Below are 22616 nucleotides of genomic sequence, written 5' to 3'. Positions count from 1 at the left end.
CTGTAAGAACAGAGATTTAACTTAACGGTGTCAAACGATTAACTACATGATTAAAATGACTTGTGAGAAATGACTCAGTGAAATTTTGAGTCGTCCAAAAGTTAAGAAGGAGGCCGGTATTTTAAAAGAGAGGATGACGTTTTTCACAACTTCATAGATGCTTGACACTCCTCTTTATGCCACATCAGTAACAGCTTTTAGTTGCTTATTCTTGCCTCCCTTGACTGCAGGCACTTCACTGTCATACTTTATTAGCCCTTGTTATTTTTAGTTTTGAAGGCTCTGCTTGTAAACAAGTTAAAAGCCCCCAAATGCCTGTATCTGCACCTATGTATTATGTCAAATGCGGATATCATCTGTTACCACAAACACAAAACGTGCCCATAAGCGTATGAAAGTATGTTTGAATTTCCACCACTATGTTTGGATTTTTTAATGCCTTGTATTTCACGTTTGGACATCAGACCTCGCTAATGCCTTTGCACCACATCCTCACACTTGGAATCAGCATCGAAAGTTTGGCTTCCATTCACAAATAATCCTTTAAGGTAAAAGAATCAAGACAGAGGTTCATTACTTCACTATCTGTTTCTGCACACACCCGGCTCCAGGGGATCCACCATCCTTCAGCTGTATCATCAGAAAAACCCCAAGACAGCGTGTCAAAGTTTTCTATATCGTTCCACAAAAGCTAGAAAGTAATTAAAGGGCCCATTTTTCATAGCAAGAAGGAGCGATAGACTCCACCATTCAGTTCTGCGCGGGTCCCCCTAGAGAGCTCCATCAGTGCAGGTTAGAGGGGAACGAATGGTCCCTCCCGCACAGTGTTCTGTGTAACCTCGTTGAGATGCAGGTCAGAATCCTCCTTCTGCTCACTCAGCCCTGCAGGCAAGCCTGGGCGGGGGGGGGGGGATGCGGGGGCCCGGGTGTGCTCTCGCCCCCCACACTCGCAGATGGCAAGAGGAGGAGCTGACCCACGCCCGGCAGTGGATGGAAGTCCTCCCGCCACTGGCTCAGGAACTCTTACTATAATACAAGTTTAAGTAAGCTCTTCCTCTGGGAGGCTTCGCTCCGACTCGCGCCTCTTCGTTGCTCACAGAGCATCGTGGAGATCGTGGTCCCCGGTGGACTGCGTGTAGGACGAGCTGGGAGTGTCGGGGGAGTAGAGCTGGAGGATCCTGCAGTATTGACAGGGCACGAAGGGGCCCCGGCAGGATTTGAAGAGCTGTACGAGGTACTTGCGGAATTTCTCCCCGAGGAAGAAGTAGATGACCGGGTTGAGGCAGCAGTGAACGAAAGCCAGGGTCTCCGTGGCCTGAATGGCATAGTCCAGGTGCCTCTCAAAGGTGCAATCCTGAAGGACCTCCAGCTCCACCAGGGTCTCCAGGAAGAGCACCACGTTGTAAGGCGCCCAGAAACCCAGGAAGAGGGCCACCACGGCAAAGACCATCCTCACCGCCTTGCTTTTCTTCTCGTTTTTGCAGTGCTGCAGGGTCCTGATGATCATGGAGTAGCAGAACAGCATGGTGCCCAAGGGGATCACCAACCCCAGGATGTTGATCTCCAGGGAGCTCAGCACCTTCCACCTCGTGGAGTTGAGAGAGTGCTTGGTTTTGCAGTAGGTGTGGTTGCGCTCCGTGTAACAGGTGCTGAATAAGAAGCCTGGAAGAGAGGCCAGCACGGCCACGGACCACGTGGCCAAGCTGGTGATGACCCCGTAAGTCAAGGTCCTCGCTCTCAAGGAAAACACCGCGTGCACTATCGCCAGGTATCTGTCGATGCTCATGAGCATGACGAAGAAGATGCCACTGTAAAAGCCCACCAAGTACATCCAGGAAATAATCTTGCAGAGACCCAGTCCAAAAACCCACTGGTCTGCAGCATAGTAGCCCCAGAAAGGGAGGGAGAACACGAAGAGCAGGTCTGAGATGGCGAGGTTGAGCAGGTACACGTCAGTCATGGACTTGAGCCTCTTGTACTTGAACAAGACCAAAACTACCACAGAATTGCCCAGGAGACCGAACAGAAAGACCAAGGAGTAGAGAGGGGGCAGGAAGAGCCCCCCGAACGCCTTGACGCCTTCTTTGGTGCAAGGCTTGGGGATGTTTTCATAGAGATAGTAATTGTGATAGATGCTTTCATCCATGGTGGTGTCTGCTGTGTCCGTGGGGTTCATTTTCAAATCTCCAGGCTCCTCGACGCAGGTCTGAGCCCAACCAGAAGCTAATGAGGGAAGAGCAGACGCAATCTCTGTAGGAACAAAAGCAAATCGAAAAGGTGCTGACTACGGAGCATAGTGCTGAGTATTGTGCCCCGGCTCATGACACCCCCTTCCCAGCCTTCCCAAGTTGAAGGGCTCTGTTCCTCACAGGGCAGTGCAGCCAAATAAAACAACCCTGCTGTTTGGAGTTAGCAGATTCCAAGTCCTAGCTCTGTCACTCCCCTCCTGCTCCTGGGGGGGGGGGGGGGGGGCGGGCCGGGCTTGAATCCCCACGCTTGTACATGGGGACAGTAAAACCTCCTTCTCAAGGAGGCGTTTTCAAGGATGCATTTCGAAACGATAGTCTGGGGTTACTGAATCATCTGCAGGACCACTGAGATTCCCAACAGCCCCACACCCATAGCCGTCTTAGTGACTTAAAAGCAAAACAAAAAACAGAAAGATTGAAAATCTGTGCATGTTTCCCCTTCACATTAGAACTCCAAAAATTCAGTAATTGCTTAGGTAATCATTGGGCTAGAAGGGTGGCTCGGATTTTATATAAAAATTCCAATTCCTCCTGCAAGCTTGACGTACATTTCAAAGCGTGCTCCCTGGTATTGTGCATTTAATCCCACTCCCCTGCTCCTGCCCGCCCCCCACCGCACTCCCAACAAAGTCGGGTGCTCTAAGCCAAGCAAGCGTACTGAGCCACGGTGCAGGTGCCTCACGAAAGCTTCAGAGAGGTTAAGCGACTTCTGAAGGCCACACAGTTGCATGCAGAGCTCGTTCTTTGGCCCCCAGATCCCAGTGACGTGCCGGCACACCATGTCCAGGGAGGTCAGGAGGGGGCTCTGACTTCTGGTGCTTGCTGGCGTCTCTCGTGCAAACACTTGCCCCAGGGCGAAACCCCAGCCACCAACGGCCTCGCGAAATTCCCGAATCTCTAACAGCCTTTACCAGCCCCTGGGAGACGGTGCAAGTCGGCTCTGGTACGCGCTCCCAGGTCCCACGCCACCCTAGAACGCCGTCTCCGATGGGAACGCGCCTGGCCTCCCGGGCCTGGTGGCGAGCTGCTCCCGGGCCAGTTGGACGCTAACGCAGCAGATGCGTGTAGAAGGCCCCGCGAATGCGGGAGCACTCAGGTGTGTGCGCCCTACTCAGACGGCAACGCGAGGCGGTCTTTTCGTCAACGCCGCACGCAAAAAATCAGTCCCGCGCACTGAATCCTAGCACAGTGGGAATCAGCCTGACAGATCTCGAGAAGGCACATCACGGCCAGAAATGAAATCTCTCTGCTTCCCCAAACACCCTCCTTTCCTATGCGAATTGGCAGGTGAAGAGGCTGAGACCTTCTTAAAGTTACATGCATGCTCACATGCGGATCAGAGCAATTTAGGGATGACGGGCTTTCTGACTCAAGGCTACTCCTCTTCTTTTTTTTTTTTTGTAAAGATTTTATTTTTTTTTAAGTCATCTCTACACCCAATGTGGGGCTCGGAACTCCCAACCCTGAGATCGAGTCACACGCTCTACGGACTGAGCGAGCCAGGCACCCCCTCTTGCCTCCTTAATGGCCCCCAATATTCCTGATCACAGCCCTTTCACATTGTTCAGTAACTCACATCTACTCCCTACCTTTTTCACCCCTTACCACCACACACCCAGACACTCCAACCATATTTGGTTTCTCAAGAGAGGGATTTGAGTTTACTTCTGCAAACAGATGCAGAGGCATCTGAAGGATCTTGGAGAAAGTGTACGATGACTATCAATCCTAGTTCAATAAATGACAATCCCGGTCTCTCTCCACCATTTTACCAGTGAAAACGGAAGGAATAGAAGAGGCTGAGGAGTTGGGAAATTGCCAGAACAAGTAAACACAGCTGGTAGATGTTGGGGATTATTCCGTCAGCCTCATTTGATTTGTTGGTGTTTCTTGACCTGGGAGTCCTGATAGAAGCAAGCAGCAGAAAAAAACTGTGTGTTTGATAAAAATTATCTGTGTCTTCTGAGCATGTGGATTCCGGCCAGAGGTGTGCAGGGAGAGAGCCCCGCATATGTAAGTGCCCATCAGGCAAGGGCTTGGGGGGTGTAAGTAGATGGGATGTGAGCTCTGAGCTGAGAGCCAGCAGCGAGCCCCAGGATGCCCGGGAAGCCCGAGTTGGAGGCACTGGGTGAGCGGCTGGCCTGCTCTCAGCACTTCCAAAGTCCACACAGCCTTCTAGAAAGCAGTGCGCGGCCTGAGGCCCCAGGAACGGCCCCGTCCCCACTTACCTTGCTTGTCCGACAGTGGTTCTGGGCAAGGTCCGTGAGTCAGTGCCAGGCTTGTGCGAGAAGCTGAGCGCTAAGAAGGATGCCTTTGAAGGCGCGTGGCTTCCTGTGTCAGCTCTGTCCCTCACCCATCTACACTGAGTTCAAGTGGGGTTGTTTTTTTTTTTTCCTGATAGAAGTGAGAAGCAGAAAGTGAGTGACTCGTAGTCACTTCCCCAAACTGAAAGCTAGGAAGGTTTGCTGTCTGCTAGATCAAAGAGGAAAATGAAGTCAGTTTTCTTTTAAAAGAGAAACGTTGTTACGTTTTTAAAAGTGTAGTCGTTGGATTTTTAATGTAAAGAATTTCCTTGCGTAGAAATTATCTTTATGTTCTGGATCGGTGAGCTGTTTGTTATTTGCCCGTGGTGGGTGTGCGATGGCAAAGCGGCCGTGATGTGCCGATCCTCAAACAGGTGGGATCTGAGGGGGTCGGGGTGGGGGGAGGCCAGGTCCATGCAAGAAGGGTCATCAGAGAAACATGTATCCAGATGCGTGTGTCTCAGAGGGCTTTAGTCAACCCCGCTCAATAGCTTGTGTAGAGTGAGGGCCAACATAGCTTCAAGCCCCCTTTGCAGAAGGAGGACCCCTCCCCAGGCCCCTCCACCTAGAAATCGAGGCGCTTCCACAGACAGTGATCTCGGCAGAGTCCCTCTGGGTTTGTGTAGCAGTCACAGCTGAGGGGCTGACATCAGTCCTAAGTCTTTTGAGTATCATATCCTCAACTTCTGCCAGCTTCCAGTGCTTTCCCTCTGTATGTCTACAGTTGCTTAACCCTTAGGTCTGGCTTAAAAGAGCCACAATGTCAGGGCCCCTGGGTGGCTCAGTCCATTAAGTGACGGACCTCGGCTCAGGTCATGATCTCACAATTCGTGGGGTCGAGCCCCGCGTCGGGCTCTGTGCTGACAGCTCAGAATCTGGAGCCTGGATTCTGTGTCTCCCTCTCTCTCTCTCTACCCCTCCCCCACTCATGCTCTGGGTGGCTCAGTCGGTTAAGCATCCGACTTTGGCTCAGGTCATGATCTCACCGTTTCCAAGTTCGAGCCCCATGTCTGGCTCTGTGCTGACAGAGCCTGGAGCCGCTTTCAGATTCTGTGTCTCCCTCTCTCTCTGCCTTTCCCCCACTTGTGCTCTGTCTGTCTCTCTCAAAAATCAATAAACATTAAAAAAATTTTTTAATTAAAAAAAAGCCACAATGTCATTTTTCCTAAGGAATTTGCATGAATAGGAACTAAAATATTGAGCCAGAACAGTGTTTTATTGCCCTTTCATTATTACCCCTCCTAAAGAGTCTTTTCAGATATTTTTTTCCTAATCATCTCCCCATGAAATTTTAATACCACAGCCCAACTATATATCGTTATGTAGTATGTGTACATCAATGCTTTATATATAAAAAGAGTAAGCTTATTTTCATCCCCAAGAACCAATTTTTGCATCCTTGAGGGCAATACTGCCTTTACTAAGAATGCATGAGATAGCCAGTGGTTTCCCAGGGGTTCTTTGCCCCCAGGGCACCTGGCCAGTATCTGGAGACATCTTCTCTGGGGATCGGAGGAGTTTTTCCTGGCTCCTAACAAGAAGAGGCCAGGAACCCTGCTGAAATCCCACACGGCGTAGCACAGCCCTCCACAGCGAAGCTCTCCTGCCCACAATGCCAACAGTGCCGAGGCTGAGAGAGCGGAGCGAGGGCAGCATCCCCGGACCCTGAGAGAAAGCACCGATCCGTGGCCGAATTGGGGAACTCTGGGCTTGAGTTCAGGTGAAACACGGTTCCTTACTGGCGCACTTTTTGGGGGCTTCCCAAGGCCAATCTTGTGAACTCTGGAAGCAGATAGAGAAAAAAAAAACAAACAAACAGTCCCTAACCTATTTGATGGGTGAGTCTATGCCCGTTATACAGGGTAACTTATAGAATAAACACAGTTTTGGGTCCCGTCACCCTCTTTCTCTTCAGCGGTTTGCTGGTGGACGCCTTGTGGCAGAGATTACGGGTCTTTGCGAAGACCCTAGTGGGCAAGACCGTCACCCTCAAGGCCGGGCCCAGCGACACCACTGAGAATCAAAAACCGAAGTCCGAGACGAGGAGGGCATCCCGCCTGAGCAGCAGCTTCGGGTTTTTGCGAGCAGATGGCTAGAGGATGGCCTCACCCTCTCAGCCTACAGTAGCCAGGAGGGGGCCACCTTGCACTTGGTGCTTCACCTGTGCGGTGGCATCCCTGCACCTCCCCTCCGCTGGCTGGCCCTGGCCCGGAAATACAACTGGGGCAAGGTGACCCGCCACAGAGGTTCTGTTCACCTGCACCCCCGCGAAGGTCAAAGGAGGGCCCTCCACCGGTCCTTCCTCTGCCGGCAGGGCGGCCTCCTGCCCAGGCCCCAAGGCTCTGGGGCCTCAGGAAAGTTTCCCTTTCATTGACGTGAGCAGCAAAAGCAAAACAAAACCCATAATTTTAGAAATGCGGAGCCAGAGGAAGCTTCTATCACGGAATCACAGGCCCGGAGGGACAAGTCAGAGAGCCCGGGGCGCAGTGTGTGAATTGCGACAGCCCTGGATGAGCCCATCTGAGCACCCTGCCTCCAGGGTCTGGCCCGGGGGAGGAGCGTTGGGGCGTCAGGGTCCTAGAACGCGTGATGTCTGGAGGTTCACATGGTCGTATGCGGTCACGGGCATCATGGGTCTGCAGAGGCTCCCTTGAAAGCCAGCTGATGCTCCCCGACTGCACCTGCGTGGTAAGCATGCCAGCCCCGAGCGAGGAACGGCAGCTCCCTGTTGGGCTTGGATCCCAGGGCCGCTACTCGGCAGCTACGTGAAGCTCAACCTTCTCATCTGTAAAGAGGGCCGTTACTGCGTGAGGATTGCGAGAGGATTCACGAGCCAATGTTTGTGAGGCACTTCGCACGGCTCCTACTACAGACAGGAACCAGTGGTGAAAATGAGGATAAAAGGCACAGTAACAGCTTTCCCTCATGAGCTGGCTGAGGTTGGCACGTTGCCCGTAGCCACACCTAGGGATCCAGGAGATATTTGGGTCCCGCCTCAGTGGGCCACATTCAGTGTCTGCGTGAGGGTTCGGGCGAAAAGCAGGTTTCAGGTGTGCACGTTGCAGAGGCTGTTGCCCCGAGGGAAGTCAGTCTTCAGGTTTGCAAAGTAATACCACTACTGTCCTGGAGAAGCACGAAGTAGGTTTCCCCTCCAGAAACGGTTTCAGAACTAAACAGTACCCCCACCCCCAAAAGGAGCACGTTCTCAGGAAAGCCTGTCTCATAGATGGGGAAGCAGGAACACAGAGAGGGCGTGCGGGACGCTCAGGGCAGCGCGGCCAGGGACAGCGTCAGGGCTGACACCTATACTCCTGACATTTTCGCGGACACCATCTCCCGCCGGGCCGAATTTCTGAAACCTGACCAGAGAGGCGCAGACCAACAGCACGCACGCAGGGCAAACCCTCCCGCAGGGCAGGGTGGGGTGCAGGCATCCAAAGAGAAGGAATCGGTGACACGAGACGACGGCGCCCTCTGGTGTACCAAACCTGACTTCAACCCCAGACACAGGAAAGTATACTCCCCAGGCCAGGCACACCATGCCGACCCACAGGAACCAGCTTATCTGACACTGGACTCGGCTCCCAAGGCCTTCGGGAGGAGCTCCGTGGGACTCAGCTGCAGAGCAGTGGCAGTAAAGCATCGAAGATTCGACGTCAGACCTGCTGCACACTTTTAAAACGAGAGAAGGCTACCAGGCAGGGCCCCACGGGGCGCTGCACCCAGGGATGGTAACAGCAAAGCTGGGGCTCTGGGGGGCAGCTTATGTTTGACAAGCAGGGTGAGTTAGTTTTCATGGGTCCTCTGTTGACTGGGTAACTTGGATAATTTGGGATCTTGGGCTGTCCTTAGTTGTCTGGTACCCAGTCCCCCGGTGATGAGGGCGTTCAGTGAACAGTGGCCCCAGAGCAGAGGTGCTGAAAAGGGGGTGCCCACTTAGACAGGGGGACTGGTTGGCCTCTAGCCAGGGCCTCAAAACCGGATCAAGACAGCACTTAAACAAACAAGCTGTTTCACAGGGGAGGTCTGAATACACAGACGAAACTTTGGTAAGGAAAGAGAAAATTGCAAACAATTAAATTACAAAGTGATTTTTAAAAAATTTTTATCCTTATTTTTGAGAGGGACCGAGAGAGAGAGAGAGAGACAGAGCGTAAGCAGGGGAGGGATAGAGAGAGAGGGAGACACAGAATCCGAAGCAGGCTCCAGACTCTGAGCTGTCAGCACAGAGCCTGACACGGGGCTTGAACTCACAAACCATGAGATCACGACCTGAGCTGAAATCAGATGCTTAACCGACTGAGCCACTCAGGCACCCCAACTACAAAGTGATTTTTAACGAGATAACTAAAAATCCCTGCACATTTGGAAATTAGAAAACACATTTTCATGCAACCTGGAATATATCATAATGGAAAATAGAAAACACTTGTAATTGAACAATAATAAAATATCACTTATCCAAAATTGTGGTAGGCAGCTGAAGCCGTCCCGAGAGGGAAATTTAGTCTTTAAATATTTACACCAGAAGAGAAGAAAGGAAAGGGGCGCCTGGGTGGCGCAGTCGGTTAAGCGTCCGACTTCAGCCAGGTCACGATCTCGCGGTCCGTGAGTTCGAGCCCCGCGTCAGGCTCTGGGCTGATGGCTCAGAGCCTGGAGCTGTTTCCGATTCTGTGTCTCCCTCTCTCTCGTCCCCTCCCCCGTTCATGCTCTGTCTCTCTCTGTCCCAAAAATAAATAAAAACGTTGCAAGAAAAAAAAAATTTAAAAAAAAAAAAGAAGAGAAGAAAGGATGAAAATTAATGAGAACTGTTCAACTGGAAAAAGAAATAGTAGAAAAAGGAATTGTAGAATAAATTCAAAAATGGTATAAGGAAATAAACAATAAACGTAAGAACAGAAATTAAACAAAATTTGAAAGTAAAATAAAACTCATTACAGTGTTTGAAAACACCAACAAAACTGACAAACCTCTAGGAAGATAGATAAAGAAAAAAAGGAAACAATCTTAGAATATAAAGGGAGATATACTGAGATTAGAAGGATAAGAAACATTATGAATGATATTACCACAATGGATTTGAAAACTTAGATAAGATGCATAAATTCCTAGAAAACGTATTTACCAAAATTGGCTCAAAAATAAATGCAAAATCTGACATCTTTTTAAAAATTGAATCAGCACTTTAAATGCTTTAGCACAAAAAAGTAAAAAAAATATTCAAGACAGATGATTTTACAGGCAAATTCTAGCAAACATGCAAGGTACATATAATTCTACTCTTATGTGTCTCCCCTCGTCCCCCGGAATTACAAAAATAAGACTACTCCTTATTTTATGAAGTTAGCATAACCAAACTGTATGAAAAAATAAAACTACTCAGTTTCACTCATGAATATACTGATGCAAATATCCTATATAAAATACTGACAAACCAAATACACTAAAGTTGAAAAAGTACATAATGGCCAATTTAGTTCATTTCAGAAATGCAAAGTTGGTTTGATAGTATAATCTATTAATGTAACTCACCACATTAACAGAATAAAAGAGAAAAGCGCTGACACAGAGCATTGAACGAGAATAATATTCACGATTTGAAACACACACACACAAGCACTAGGACATTAAGAACAAAAGGGAACTTCTTTAAATTGATAAAGGTAGTAATTTATAAATTGTAAATAGCAAAAGCCATTCCTTTTAAATTTTTTTTAAGTTTTTAAACTTATTTTGAGAGAGAGAGAGAGCCTGAGCAGGGAAGGGGCAGAGAGAGAGAGGGGAGAGAAGAATCCCAAACAGGCTCCCAGCTGTCAGCACAGAGCCCGACGTGGGGCTCAATCCCACGAACTGCGAGATCATGACCTGAGCCAAAGCCAACAGTCGGATGTTCCACCGACTGCGCCACCCACGCGTCCCAAAGCCATTCCTTTTAAAATCAGGACCATGACTAGAGTGCCCACCAGCACCAGTTCTCTCAGAGCTGGTAGAAAAGGACAAGATTTTAAAATAAAAGATAGAATGATGGGGCGCCTGGGGGGCTCAGTCGGTTGAATGACAGACTCTTGGTCTGGGCTCAGGTCATGATCTCGCAGTTCGTGGGTCCGAGCCCCGTGTCGGACTCTGTGCTGACGGCTCAGTCTGAAGCCTGCTTCGGATTCTGTGTCTCCTTTTCTCTCTGTTCCTCCTCTGCTCACGCTCTCTCTCTCTCAAAAATAAGTAAAGATTAAAATTTTTTTTTAATAAATAAAAGAATGAATTCAACAAACTTGCAGGATACAAAATCAATATACAAAAAACCAGTTGCATTCTATACACTAACAATGAACAATCTGAAAAAAAGTTAAGAAAACAATTCCATTTACAATAATATTCAAAAGAATAAAATACCTGGAATAAACTTAATCAAGGAGGTGAAAGACTTGGACACTGAAAACTGTAAAGCACTGCTGAACGAAATTAAAGACGACACAGGTAAACGGAAACTCACCCCATGTTCATGGATTAGAAGACTTAATAATAAGACGTCAAACTACCCAAATCAACCTACAAGGTTAAGGCTATCCCTATCAAAACCCCAAAAGTGTTTTTTGCAGAAAGAGAAAAATCCATCCTAAAATTCATATGGAATCTGAAGGGACCCTGAAATGGTCAAACAACCTTGAAAAAGAAGAACGAAGTTGGAGTTCTCACACTTCCTGATTTAAAAACTTACTATAGGGGCGCCTGGGTGGCTCAGTCGGTTAAGCGTCCGACTTCAGCTCAGGTCACGATCTCGCGGTCCGCGAGTTCGAGCCCCGCGTCGGGCTCTGGGCTGACGGCTCAGAGCCTGGAGCCTGCTTCTGATTCTGTGTCTCCCTCTCTCTCGGCCCCTCCCCCGTTCATGCTCTGTCTCTCTCTGTCTCAAAAATAAACATTAAAAAAAAAAAAAACTTACTATAAAGCTACAGTAATTGGGGCACCTGGGTGGCTCAGCTGGTTGAATGACAGACTCTTGGTCTGGGCTCAGGTCATTATCTCATGGTTTCTGGGTTTGAGCCCCCCACCCCCTGTCGAGATCCACCCTGACAGCGTGGAGCCTGCTTGGGATTCTCTCTCTCCCTCCATCTCTGCTCCTCTCCCTGATCCCTGATCGTGCTGTCTCTCTCAAAATAAACAAACACTTTCTAAACAGATGCAAATAATGTCATACTCCCCAGAAACCCTATATGTGAAACCCCATGTGTGACATCGGCCACCCTCACCTGCAAAACCCTAACATAACAATGTAACTAGAGAAACTAACAACGGGTTAAAGCCCAGAGGAGAGCTGTCTTCTTCAAATGCCTGAAGAGCCACTCCATCATCCAAGGTTACAATTCTTCAGGGCACATTCTCTGCATCACCTTCTACCCCGCCCACCCAACACATACACAAACCACCAAATCCTGTCTCTGGAATAACCAATTATCTTCTTTCTACCTTTTTTTTTAAGTTGATTTATTTATTTTTGAAAGAGGGTGAGTGAGTGCACGTGAGGCGGGGAAGCACACAGAGACAGGGAGAGAGAGAAAATCACAAGTAGGCTCCACACTATCAGCACAGAGCCCAACACAAGGCTTGAACTCATGAACCTCGAGATCATGACCTGAGTCGAAGTCGGATGCTCAGCCGAGCCACCCAGGTGCCCCTTTCTACCTTTCGGTCAGTCCTGGCTGAGCTTCTTCCTCCCGAGCTCAATGTTCTATCCCTTCTTTGCTACACACAATTGAGGACACACAATTGAGAAGTATAAACAATGTTAATGCCCCAATTTTATACACGAGGGGGATGATAAGTGAAAGAGAGTAACAGACACACAGTTACTACAGCCTTGGGGAGGCTGACATGAAGAGTCACCTTGAGAAGGGAATGAGGAAAAAAACATCCTATTCCTGCTGTCCCGACAATCCTCGGGTGGGACCCGGGAATCAGGAGGTGGCCGTGGAGACTGGGAAACAGGTTGCTGAGGGCACCGTGCTCTGTTGCTGCCATCTTTTTTGGTCCAGGGGAAAAAGGAGAAAACTTGTCAGAAAATAATGGCATCACGACGACCCCGATAGTGGGGCTTGAACTGCAAAACCCAGGCCTTTCAACAGGGAAAAATGAGACTGTTGAGAAGCAGTGGGAGAAACCCTGGGCCATATTCCTTCAGGGTCCCGCCCTCCTCACTGTTCCCGGATGTCAAACACGGTCTCCCCCATCCCTCAGGAACAAAACCCTTTCCTCACTCTCACCCAGCGTCCTCCAGCCCTGCCGTTTCCCTGACACTCCCGCACCAACACGCAGTCCCAGAATCTGCTTAACTATGAGCACCGCGGGGCTACGGTAACGGTTGGGATGTATTACGCCTCCCTGAGTGCCAGAGTCAATGTGGAGAATGAACAATGTGGGATGAAACACCAATGTCTGAGCATTCACCTCGTATCCATGTTGCCACTGTGGTTCTCTTGTGCCAGGAGATCTGAGAACATTCCGAGACAAAGAAGTGAAACCTAATATAAAACAAAGTGCATTTTTAATCAAAAAGCATTTTTCAGGGGTGCCTGAGTGGCTCGGTCGGTTAAGCTTCTGACTCCTGACTTCAGCTCAGGTTCATCTCACGGTTCATGAGTTCGAGCCCTGAGTCGGGCTCTGCTGACAGTGCCGAGCCTACTTGGGACTCTCTGTCTCTCCCTCTCTCTCTGGCCCTCCCCTGCCTCTCTCTCTCAAAATAAATAAATTACTTAAAAAAATACATTTAAAAACCATTTTTCATACATTATTAATGGTACTTCAAAACATTATGTAGAGGCATGCCTGGATGGCAGTCAGTAGACTCTTGATCTGGGGTTTGTGAGTTCGATCTACATTGGATGTAGAGATCACTTTAAAAAAATTAAAATATTTGAAAAAAATTATGTAGAAAATAGTAACTTTTGCTTTTTTCTGAAAATATTTAAATTTTAATAACAAAATGATAGTGAAGTTACTGTCAAGCAAAGATGCATGTTTGTGTGTGTGTGCATGTGTGTTAGCTTATATGTGTATGTGCGTGACTGAATACATATACTTTTGGGCACAAAAATGATTACACAATGGCCTGAACTAATAATAAGCAAATACAATGAGAGCTATCCATGGTACAACAGTATGTCTTGATCAAGAAAGCTCTGCTCCTTCATACCTTTTTGAAACTGGGCTCATTTCACTTTATGAGACACACACACATCATTAGCAGTTTTTTTTTTTGATATGAAATTTATTGTCAAATTGGTTTCCATACAACACCCAGTGCTCATCCCAACAGGTGCCCTCTTCAATGCCCATCACCCACCCTCCCCTCCCTCCCACCCCCCATCAACCCTCAGTTTATTCTCAGTTTTTAAGAGTCTCTTATGGTTTGGCTCTCTCCCTCTCTCTTTTTTTTTTTTTTTTTTCCTTTTCTTTCCCCTCCCCCATGGTCTTCTGTTAAGTTTCTCAGGATCCACAGAAGAGTGAAAACATGGTATCTGTCTTTTTCCGTATGGCTTATTTCACTTAGCATCACACTCTCCAGTTCCATCCACGTTGCTACAAAAGGCCATAGTTCATCCTTTCTCATTGCCACGTAGTATTCCATTGTGTATATAAACCACAATTTCTTTATCGATTCATCAGTGGATGGACATTTAGGCTCTTTCCATAATTTGGCGTTTGTTGAAAGTGCTGCTATAAACATTGGGGTACAAGTGCCCCTATGCATCAGTACTCCTGTCTCCCTTGGGTAAATTTCTAGCAGTACCACCATTAGCAGTTCTAAGATGTATTTGAATATCTTGGTTTATTTAAGGAGAAAATGAAAAGGTTCTGTAATCAATAACTGAGTGCTGGAAAAGAATCACTCCTGCATATAATCGAGAAGTGGAACTGGTTGCTCAAGCTACATTAAACAGTCAAGTTTATCAGTGCCAGTCAAGCTACATTAAACATATTTTAACATACAAAACTGATTTTAGAATCATGAAACAAAGAAATGGATTTTCCACTTTGAGTATAACATCATTTGTTCATGAGCAAAATCTGCTCAACAACTAATTTTGCAAGTAAAGGAATAACCATATTAGAGTTATACTATTAAAACTCACCTATCTAATATGCTTGTTTTAAAATGCTTCTTTCCTCTAAGAGTTTCTGTTTGATGCTTCTATTGGCTCTAGAGATGACTGTCGCTCCAAACTGTCATATCTTCATCTGCATACTAGGGCCTCTTATGGGTCATGTGCTATGAAGTAATGTAACCAGTTTTCAGTTCAATCTTATTTTCTACCTAACATTTAGATTCAGAAGTTCAAAATGAGTTTGGACGATCCAAAGGATATTACCATTCTTAGATATGTGGGAAATTTACCTATGAAAATATATTCCTTCTCAGGAAATTGAGAGTTAAGTTTCAAAATTCTTACATATGAGAGTGCTCAAGATAATCACCAACAATATCATGCCCACACAGCTTATGGTTTAGCAGTGATGGTTTATTATGACAGAGCTTGGAATATTTGGGGAGAAAATCTTACTGTAAGCTAAAACCTAGAAAAATTCACATAATTAGTTTTATGATAAAGGTATTACCCCAGTTGTCACATCATATGGCAGATCTTTATAACCGCTATTGCCCCCAAGCTAAAATGTAATGCTTCATTTCGGCAGTTATTTTAAGGGCCACAGCCTAATTGATTATATGCATATATAGCCTTGTCATCACTGAGTTCAGAATTAAAAAGTTAAAACCAGATATAGTATACTCATCTAAAATAAATTGGGGGCACTTGGGTGGCTCAGTCGGTTGAGCACCAGACTTTGGCTCAGGTCATGACCTCATGGTTCCCAAATTCAAACCCCACATCATGCTCTCTGCTGCCAGTGCAGAGCCTATATGGGATCCTCTGTCCCCCACCACCACCCCCGCCTCTCTGCCTCTCCCCTGCTCACGCTCTCTCTTTCAAAAATAAACATTTAGAAAACAAAACTAAAAAAAATAAATAAACTGAAAGGCACCTGGGTAGCTCAACTGGTTAAGTGTCTGACTCTTGATTTTGGCTCAGGTCATCATCTCACAGTTGTGAGATTAAGCCCCACGTTGGGTTCTGCGCTGAGTGCTGAGCACAGAGCCTGCTCGGGATTCTCTCTCTGTCCCTTCCCCCTTGTGATCTCTCTTTCTCTCTCTCAAAATAAATAAATAAACATTAAAAAAAATAAACTGAAAGTCATATATGAAAACTAAATAAAATATTGATACTGGGTTGGGCCAATATCTAAGATTCTTTCAAGGAATCCAGTATTTTTGTAATACTACTAAGTTAAATAATTTTAACTATTCTCTATCCAAAAAGTGTACATTGAGGGGGTGCCTGGATGGCTCAGTCAGTTAAGTTTCCAGCTCTTGATATTGGCTCAGGTCATGATCTCACTGTCATGAGATTGAGCCCTGCATTAGGCTCTGTGTGCTGGGCATGGAGTCTGCCTGGGATTCTCTCTCTCCCTCTCTCTCTCTGCCCCTCCCCTGCTTATTCTCTCTCTCTCTCTCAAAATAAACATTTAAAAATAAAAAAATGAAAAAGTGTACAGTGAGGGGCACCTGGCTGGCTCAGTCAGTGCAGCATGTGACTCAATGTCAGGGTTGTGAGTTCGAGTCCCATGCTGGGTGTAGAGATTACTTTAAAATAAAATATTTAAAAATAACTTTTTTAATGTTTATTTTTGAGAGAAAGAGAGCGTGTGCAGGGGAGAGGCAGAGAGAGCGAGGCGGGCGGGGGAGGGGGGCAGTGGTGGACAGAGGATCCAAAGCAGGCTCTGCACTGACAGCTGAGAGCCTGATGTGGGGCTTGAACTCATGAACCGCGAGACCATGACCTGAGCTGAAGTTGAATGTGTCACTGAATGAGCCATGCAGGTGTCCCTAAAAAAAATTTTTTTAATTTGTTTTAATGGTTATTTAGTTTTGAGAGAGAGAGAGGGCAAGAGAGAGTGGGGGAGGGGCAGAGAGAGAGAGGGAGACACAGAATCTGAAGGAGGTTCCAGGCTCCGCGCTGTCAGCACAGAGCCCAACTCGGGGCTTGAGCTCACGAACTGTGAGATCATGACCTGAGCTGAAGTCAGAGGCTTAACTGACTAAGCCACCCAGGCGCCCCTAAAACAAAATTTTTTTTAATGTGTACAGTGAACTATCACAGATGTGATGACGATGCCAGTGGTCTTCCCTGCCAATGCTTTTTTATACCACTAGTGCAAATGTCAACAGAGTAAAAAAGACAAATAACGTTTTTATATTATTACAAAAATAGTTTTGGACTTCCAGAACATCTCTGGTTCCCCCAGATTTCCACATTGCACACTTTGAAAACTGTAGTATTAGGGTAATGAATTGTGTCAAAAGGTAATACAGGGTATAGTGCGGCATCTTCAAATTAATCCTGGCCACGATTTACAACATTGTAAGTAATCACATGTAATCTTGGGTTAGGCGAAGGCTTCTCAGATATATCACAAAAGCACAAGCAAGAAAAAATAGGTAAATTGGATTTCATAAAAATTAAAACTTTTGTGCTTCAAAGGATACCATCATGAAAGTAAAGAAAGCCCACAGAATGGAAAAAAAATTGCAATTCATATATTTGATATGGGACTTGTATCCAGAATACAGAAATGCTTATGACTCACTAAGAAGACAAGTAACCAAATTTGAAATGAAGAAAGGAGCTAATGCACATTTCTCCAAATAAGAGATGCAAATAGCTAATAAGCACATGAAAAGATGTTCAACATCATTAGCCATTAGAGAATGTAAATCAAAACTGCAATGATTTACAACTTCACATCCACTGGGTTAGTTATAAACAAAAAGACAAATAGTAAGAAGTGTTGGCAAAGATGTGAAGAAATTGGAACCTTCAATATATTGCTAGTGGGAAGGTACAATGGTGCAGCCACTTTGGAAAACAGTTTGGCAACTCCCCAAACAAAAAGAGTTACCATACAATCCAGCAATTCCACTCCTAGGTATACAGCCAAGAAAAAGAAAATCCTATCCACACAAAAATGTGTACGTGAAAGTTCATAGAAGCATTATTCATGGGCGCCTGGCTGACTCAGTCGGTAGAGCATCTGACACTTGATCTCAGGGTTTTGAGTTCAAGCCCCACACTGGGTGTGGAGCCAGGGAAGGAGGGAAGCCAGGAAGGGAGGGAGGGAGGGAGGGAGGAAGATCATTCATCATAGCCAAAAAGGTGTAAACAATCTAAAAGTCCATGAAATGATGACTAGATTAAAATGTAGTATATCTACACAATGGAATATTATTCAGCTAATAGGAATAAAATACTAGTACAAATTATGTCATGGATGAGCTTTTAAAACATTATGATAAGAGAAAAAAGCCAGTCACAAAAGACCAGACATTCCATTTATAGGAGATGTCTACGACAAAACCTATAAAGGCAGAAAGATTAATGGTTGTATATAGGCTTGAGGCAGAAAAGAATGAGAATGGTGAGCAACTGCTAATGGATATGGGGTTTCTTTTGGGGGTGATGAGAATGTTCTAGAATTATGATGATGGTTACACAACTCCGAATATTCAAGAAACCACAGAACTGTGTACACTTTAAAAAGGTGAATTTTATAGTATGTGAATTGTATCTAAATGAAACTTAAATATAGGGGCGCCCTGGGTGGCTCAGTCGGTTGAGTGTCCGACTTTGGCTCAGGTCATGATCTGGCCGTCAGTGAGTTCAAGCCCCACATCGGGCTCTGTGCTGACAGCTCAGAGCCTGGAGCCTGCTTTGGACCCTGTGTCTCCCTCTCTCTTTGCCCCTCCCTTTTTCACGCTCTGTTCTGTCTCTCAAAATGAATAAACGCTAAAAAAATTTTTTTTAATAAATGAAACTTAAATATATACAAAAGTCAGCACCCTTATTATGACTTTAAGACACAACACGATCTACCCTTAATATTCCAGCCTCATTTCCTACTATCTCCCCCTTTCTCTCTCCAAACTAGCCTTCGCCTCAAAGATGCCAAGCATGTTCCTATCTCAGGTCTTTTGCATTTGGTGTTTCCTGCTTCAAATATTCTTCTTTCATATTTGTATAATAAAATGTTCATTCCCTTCAAGTTTTTATCAAAAAATTACTTTCCCGATGAGACCTTCCATTGTTAAATTTCAACCCCCTCTTATATAAGATTCTATCAATCTCCGCTCTGATTTTTTCTCCTTGACATTTCTTAATATTTCAAATACTAAATATTCTATTTTCCTACTTATTTTGCATCTCATACTTTAAAAAAAAAAACTTTTTATGTTTATTTATTTTTGAGAGAGAGATAGTGTGAATGGGGGAGAGACACAGAGAAAGGGAGACACAGAATCCCAAGCAGGCTCCAGGCTCTGACAGCCGAGAGCTTGAACCCACGAACTGAGAGACTGTGACCTGAGCCAAAGTCAGACGAGTCAGACTGAGTCACCCAGGCACCCACGTCTCATAGTTTTTTGGTTTTTTTTAAGTTTTTATTTATTAATGTAGAGAGAGAGAGTGCATGTGTGCACAAGCAGGGTGGGGGGCAAAGAGAGAAAGAGAATCCCAAGCAGGCTTCACACTATCAGCATGGAGCCCCATGAGGGGTTCGAACTTATGGACCATGAGATCATGACCTGAGCTGAAATCAAGAATCAGGCGCTTAACCGACTGAGCCACCCAGGCATCCTGTCTCACACTCTTGAATATAAGCTAAATGAGCACAAAAATTTTTGCCTGATTGTTAAATACCATACATCGAGCACATAGAATAGCATCATACATACAGAACCTCAAACTTGTATGTTGAGTGCACATCTTTACCACATAAATGGTTTATATATAAAGGTATTAGGAAAACACTAAGACTTCAATATTGGGCAAAGTGAAAAAAAATATAACTCACAGAAAAGGAAATGCAATTAGTAATAAATCACGATAGAATAATTTCAATATTATATCCAGTGGACAAAGTAAAAAGTGGTGGCCTATCATTTTAGCTTACCATATTCACTATATTTTAAATGATAATAAAATCATGCTAATGCTATGTATCAAATGTCCTAAAATGATCCAGTAATCCCATTTCCAGGTATCTTTTCTTAGAAAACAATCCAAAGAGAAACAATTTTATGTGTTTACATGCTCACTGTAGTTTGACGTGGAATGCTAGAACAGTGAAATTCTAACAGTAGTGAAACACTTAAACTGAGGAACAACTGTATTCAGTGATTAAAATTATGTTTCTGGGGCACCTGGCTGGTTCAGTGGTAGAGCACACATCTCCGTCTTGGGGTTGTAAATTCGAGCCCCATGTTGAGTGCAAAGATTAGTCAAAACTAAAAAATCTTTTACAAAATTATGTTTCTGAAGATTATGTGGTAGTAAATGAAAACGTTCATGTATGTAATGAAACAAAGCACACCATAAAGCTGTACTTGGTGATCACACTATATAATTAAACGCTAGCGACTTGATGGAATATCACAGAGCCACAAAGAAGTCGTGATATTGCTACAGGGCAATTTGCTAATTTAAAACGTGCCTATGCTTTCAAATATAAATTTCTTCCCAGAAATCCAAGGGGTGACCAATTCTCCTACCTAAAGACTTCATTTTTGTTCGCTGATTCAACACCTTATACTGAGCATCTTCTATGTGATTGGCAGTGTGCTGGGCAATGGGATTTAAAGAGGACTATCATCTCAGGATGAGAGTTCAGACGTTAGTGGGGGCGATAAAGAGACGGTGAAATAATACGGTACTCGAAACAGAGGCAGATAGAATCTTGTTCTACAAGAGGAGCTGTTTGTTGGAAGGAACAAAGGCTTCTGAGACCAGCTGCTGTCTGCTGGCTATATGTGCCCGATGAAGAGTGCATAAATAAAGACTTTCGCAAGGAAAAGACAACGGTGAGGCCAGAGGCAAGGAGTGGAGGGAGGCCAGACATCGTCGGGAGACGGTAAAGAGCTTCGTGCGGCGGCAGGTACCCACGGCGACCGAGAGGCTGAAGTCATCACTGGCCATCAGTATCCTTTTCGGAAATGGAAAGTCCTAATCCAGCCAGGAGATGAAGACCACGGACAAAACCAGAATTCTGGCGGATGAACTCCCGAATGCTTGCTTGGCGGCAAACGCCCTACTGGGCGCACATCTGCCGCCTGCTCCGATGCTCACAATGGCTCCGTGAGATGGGTTGTCTCACCGTCTCCCGGATGTTGGCAGAGACACCAAGATACAAGCATAACGGCAGCCGCGGCAACATCACGAAGCTGGTAAGTGACGGGAGGTGGACGCCCAGGGCCGGAGCTCTGAACTCTCTCTTGCTCACACGCGCTCTGGCCAAGAGGAGTCAGCCCGGCTTAGGGCTCTAGTTGGTGGTCAACTCCCGGCCCCTTGCTGTCCTTTGAGCTCCTGACGGTGTTCTTCTGCCTCCAAGGTCGGTTGGCCTTTTCCTCCAAGAATGCTGCTTCCTGGAGCTGAACCCGAACAACTCTTCCAATCAAGGGGGGGCAGGAGACCCCAGCCAGTCGTCTCTTGGCACCCAGGGGGCCATACATCGGCCAACACAGTTTTTCTCACACTCTGAAGAACTAAATAGGCATTATTTTCTAATTATGAACAAACGCGTCAGTGTTTAGTCAAGAAGAGGCCAACGTGGGGCGCCAGGGTGGCTCAGTCGGCTGAGCCACCGACTTGGGCTCAGGTCGTGATCTCAGGGTTGTGGGGTTCGAGCCCCACGTGGAGCTTTGCGCTGTGAGCACAGAGCCTGCTTTGGATTCTGTCTCCATCTCTCTCTGCGCAACCCTTCCTCCCGGCCCCCCGCCAGCTCGCTCTCTCTCAAAAATAAACATTCAAAAAACATTTTTTAAGGAAAAAAAAAAAAAAAAGACCAAAGTATTCGTCGAAGGGCAAATCCAACCACTGCAAAGGGGATCGATGGCTGATTATTGATCTTAGTCCTCCCAGCCCCGTCCATAAACCCCCGGCGCCACGTGAAACCTGGGCCCCAACAGCCTCGTCCCCACCCCTCGGCCCGCCCCCAGCTACCGTCAGACACTCACCGGTCGGGGGACGGCTCAGGATCACGGGTCAGGGGATGTCTAGGTCCCGAGGCGGACTGGGGGGCCCGGGGAGAGAGGAGGCCGGGTCGCTCAGCGGCGGGCCCCCAGCAGGGCTGTTCTCCCGCCTTCCAGCGCTCCAAGGCCGGTGAGAGCCGCTGCCCAGGGCCTGCCCCTCCCCGAATCCCGGGGACTCGTCACCCGCCGCTCCCCGGCCCAGTTGCCCGTCAGTAACCCAACGAGCCCGAAAGAGAACATGGCGGCGGCGGGCGGTTAACGCGCCGCGCGGGCTCTCAGGTCGCAGGGAAGAGCGCGGCTGGGCACGTGCTCAGCACAGCCAATCAGAGGCAAGGGAGAACTGACGGCCGCGTCTGAGTGGCCGGCCGGGAGGCGCGAGTCTCGCAGCCAATCAGAGCCAAATGAACGCTCAAGCCGCGAGTGGGGCGCGGGCGGCGTCCTTCCACCTGCTGCGGGAGCCGCGTCGGAGGGGACCTGTCTAGGGGCGCCGGCCTTGTGGCCGTGAAGGCCAAGAAAAGGAGGCAAGTCTTGGGAGTCGATCCGAGGCCAGAGCCACGGGAACATCTTCAGGCCTCACCGTTGTGCCCTGTCTGAGAACTACGGAAGTGCCCCGCCCGACCTCGCACTGTTCCTTCCGCCACAAACGCCCTCTTGCTTTCCATCCCAGTTGACCTCAGTTCTTCGTTCGAAGGCCAACTCGGTGCCACCTTCTCCTCTAAACCTCCACCAGCCTGGGAGCATCTGACCTGTAGTCGTCCTGCATGGAGACTGCCCTGCTTTGGGCCCTCTCCCATCAGACTAGGAGTTTGTGACAACAGCCAGGAAGTGGAGGCAGGATTGCGCAGAAACGACTTGCGAGGACTTTGGAGGTCGAGGCCAAGCTTCATTCACGCTGGGCGTCACGACCACCATGCTGCGTGACCTCAGGGAAGGGAA

General features: G+C 47.0%; 1 protein-coding gene across 3 annotated transcripts; it reads right to left on the bottom strand.

Annotated features, from left to right (window-relative positions):
* Positions 1–418: 418 nt before the first annotated feature.
* Positions 419–21938, bottom strand: CCR4 (C-C motif chemokine receptor 4). Of its 3 annotated transcripts, XR_006299571.1 has the most exons (3): positions 21666–21929; positions 12992–13065; positions 12314–12565 (listed from the first exon to the last, which is right to left on the bottom strand). XR_006299571.1 is itself a non-coding variant. In XM_043595851.1 (2 exons), exon 2 carries the CDS (start codon positions 2174–2176, stop codon positions 1094–1096), a length of 1083 nt encoding a protein of 360 aa, XP_043451786.1. In that variant the 5' UTR covers positions 2177–2250; positions 21666–21938; the 3' UTR covers positions 419–1093. The 3 variants fall into 3 exon arrangements, 2 of the variants coding, with proteins under 2 accessions (XP_043451786.1, XP_043451785.1); XM_043595851.1 differs by lacking the exons at positions 12314–12565; positions 12992–13065 and adding an exon at positions 419–2250 and having other exon boundaries at positions 21666–21938; XM_043595850.1 differs by lacking the exons at positions 12314–12565; positions 12992–13065; positions 21666–21929 and adding exons at positions 419–2250; positions 4478–5405.
* Between the last annotated feature and the right edge of the window lie 678 nt (positions 21939–22616).

The sequence above is a fragment of the Prionailurus bengalensis genome, chromosome C2, assembly GCF_016509475.1.
Source record: "Prionailurus bengalensis isolate Pbe53 chromosome C2, Fcat_Pben_1.1_paternal_pri, whole genome shotgun sequence".
Classification (NCBI taxonomy): domain Eukaryota; kingdom Metazoa; phylum Chordata; class Mammalia; order Carnivora; family Felidae; genus Prionailurus; species Prionailurus bengalensis.
The sequence above is the reverse complement of the archived record's forward strand: the minus strand, read 5'-3'. Positions and strand labels throughout refer to the sequence as shown.

Bases quoted from the DNA above. Each gene is read 5' to 3' on its own strand.
- CCR4 (XM_043595851.1), bottom strand. From the start codon at position 2,176: ATGAACCCCACGGACACAGCAGACACCACCATGGATGAAAGCATCTAT.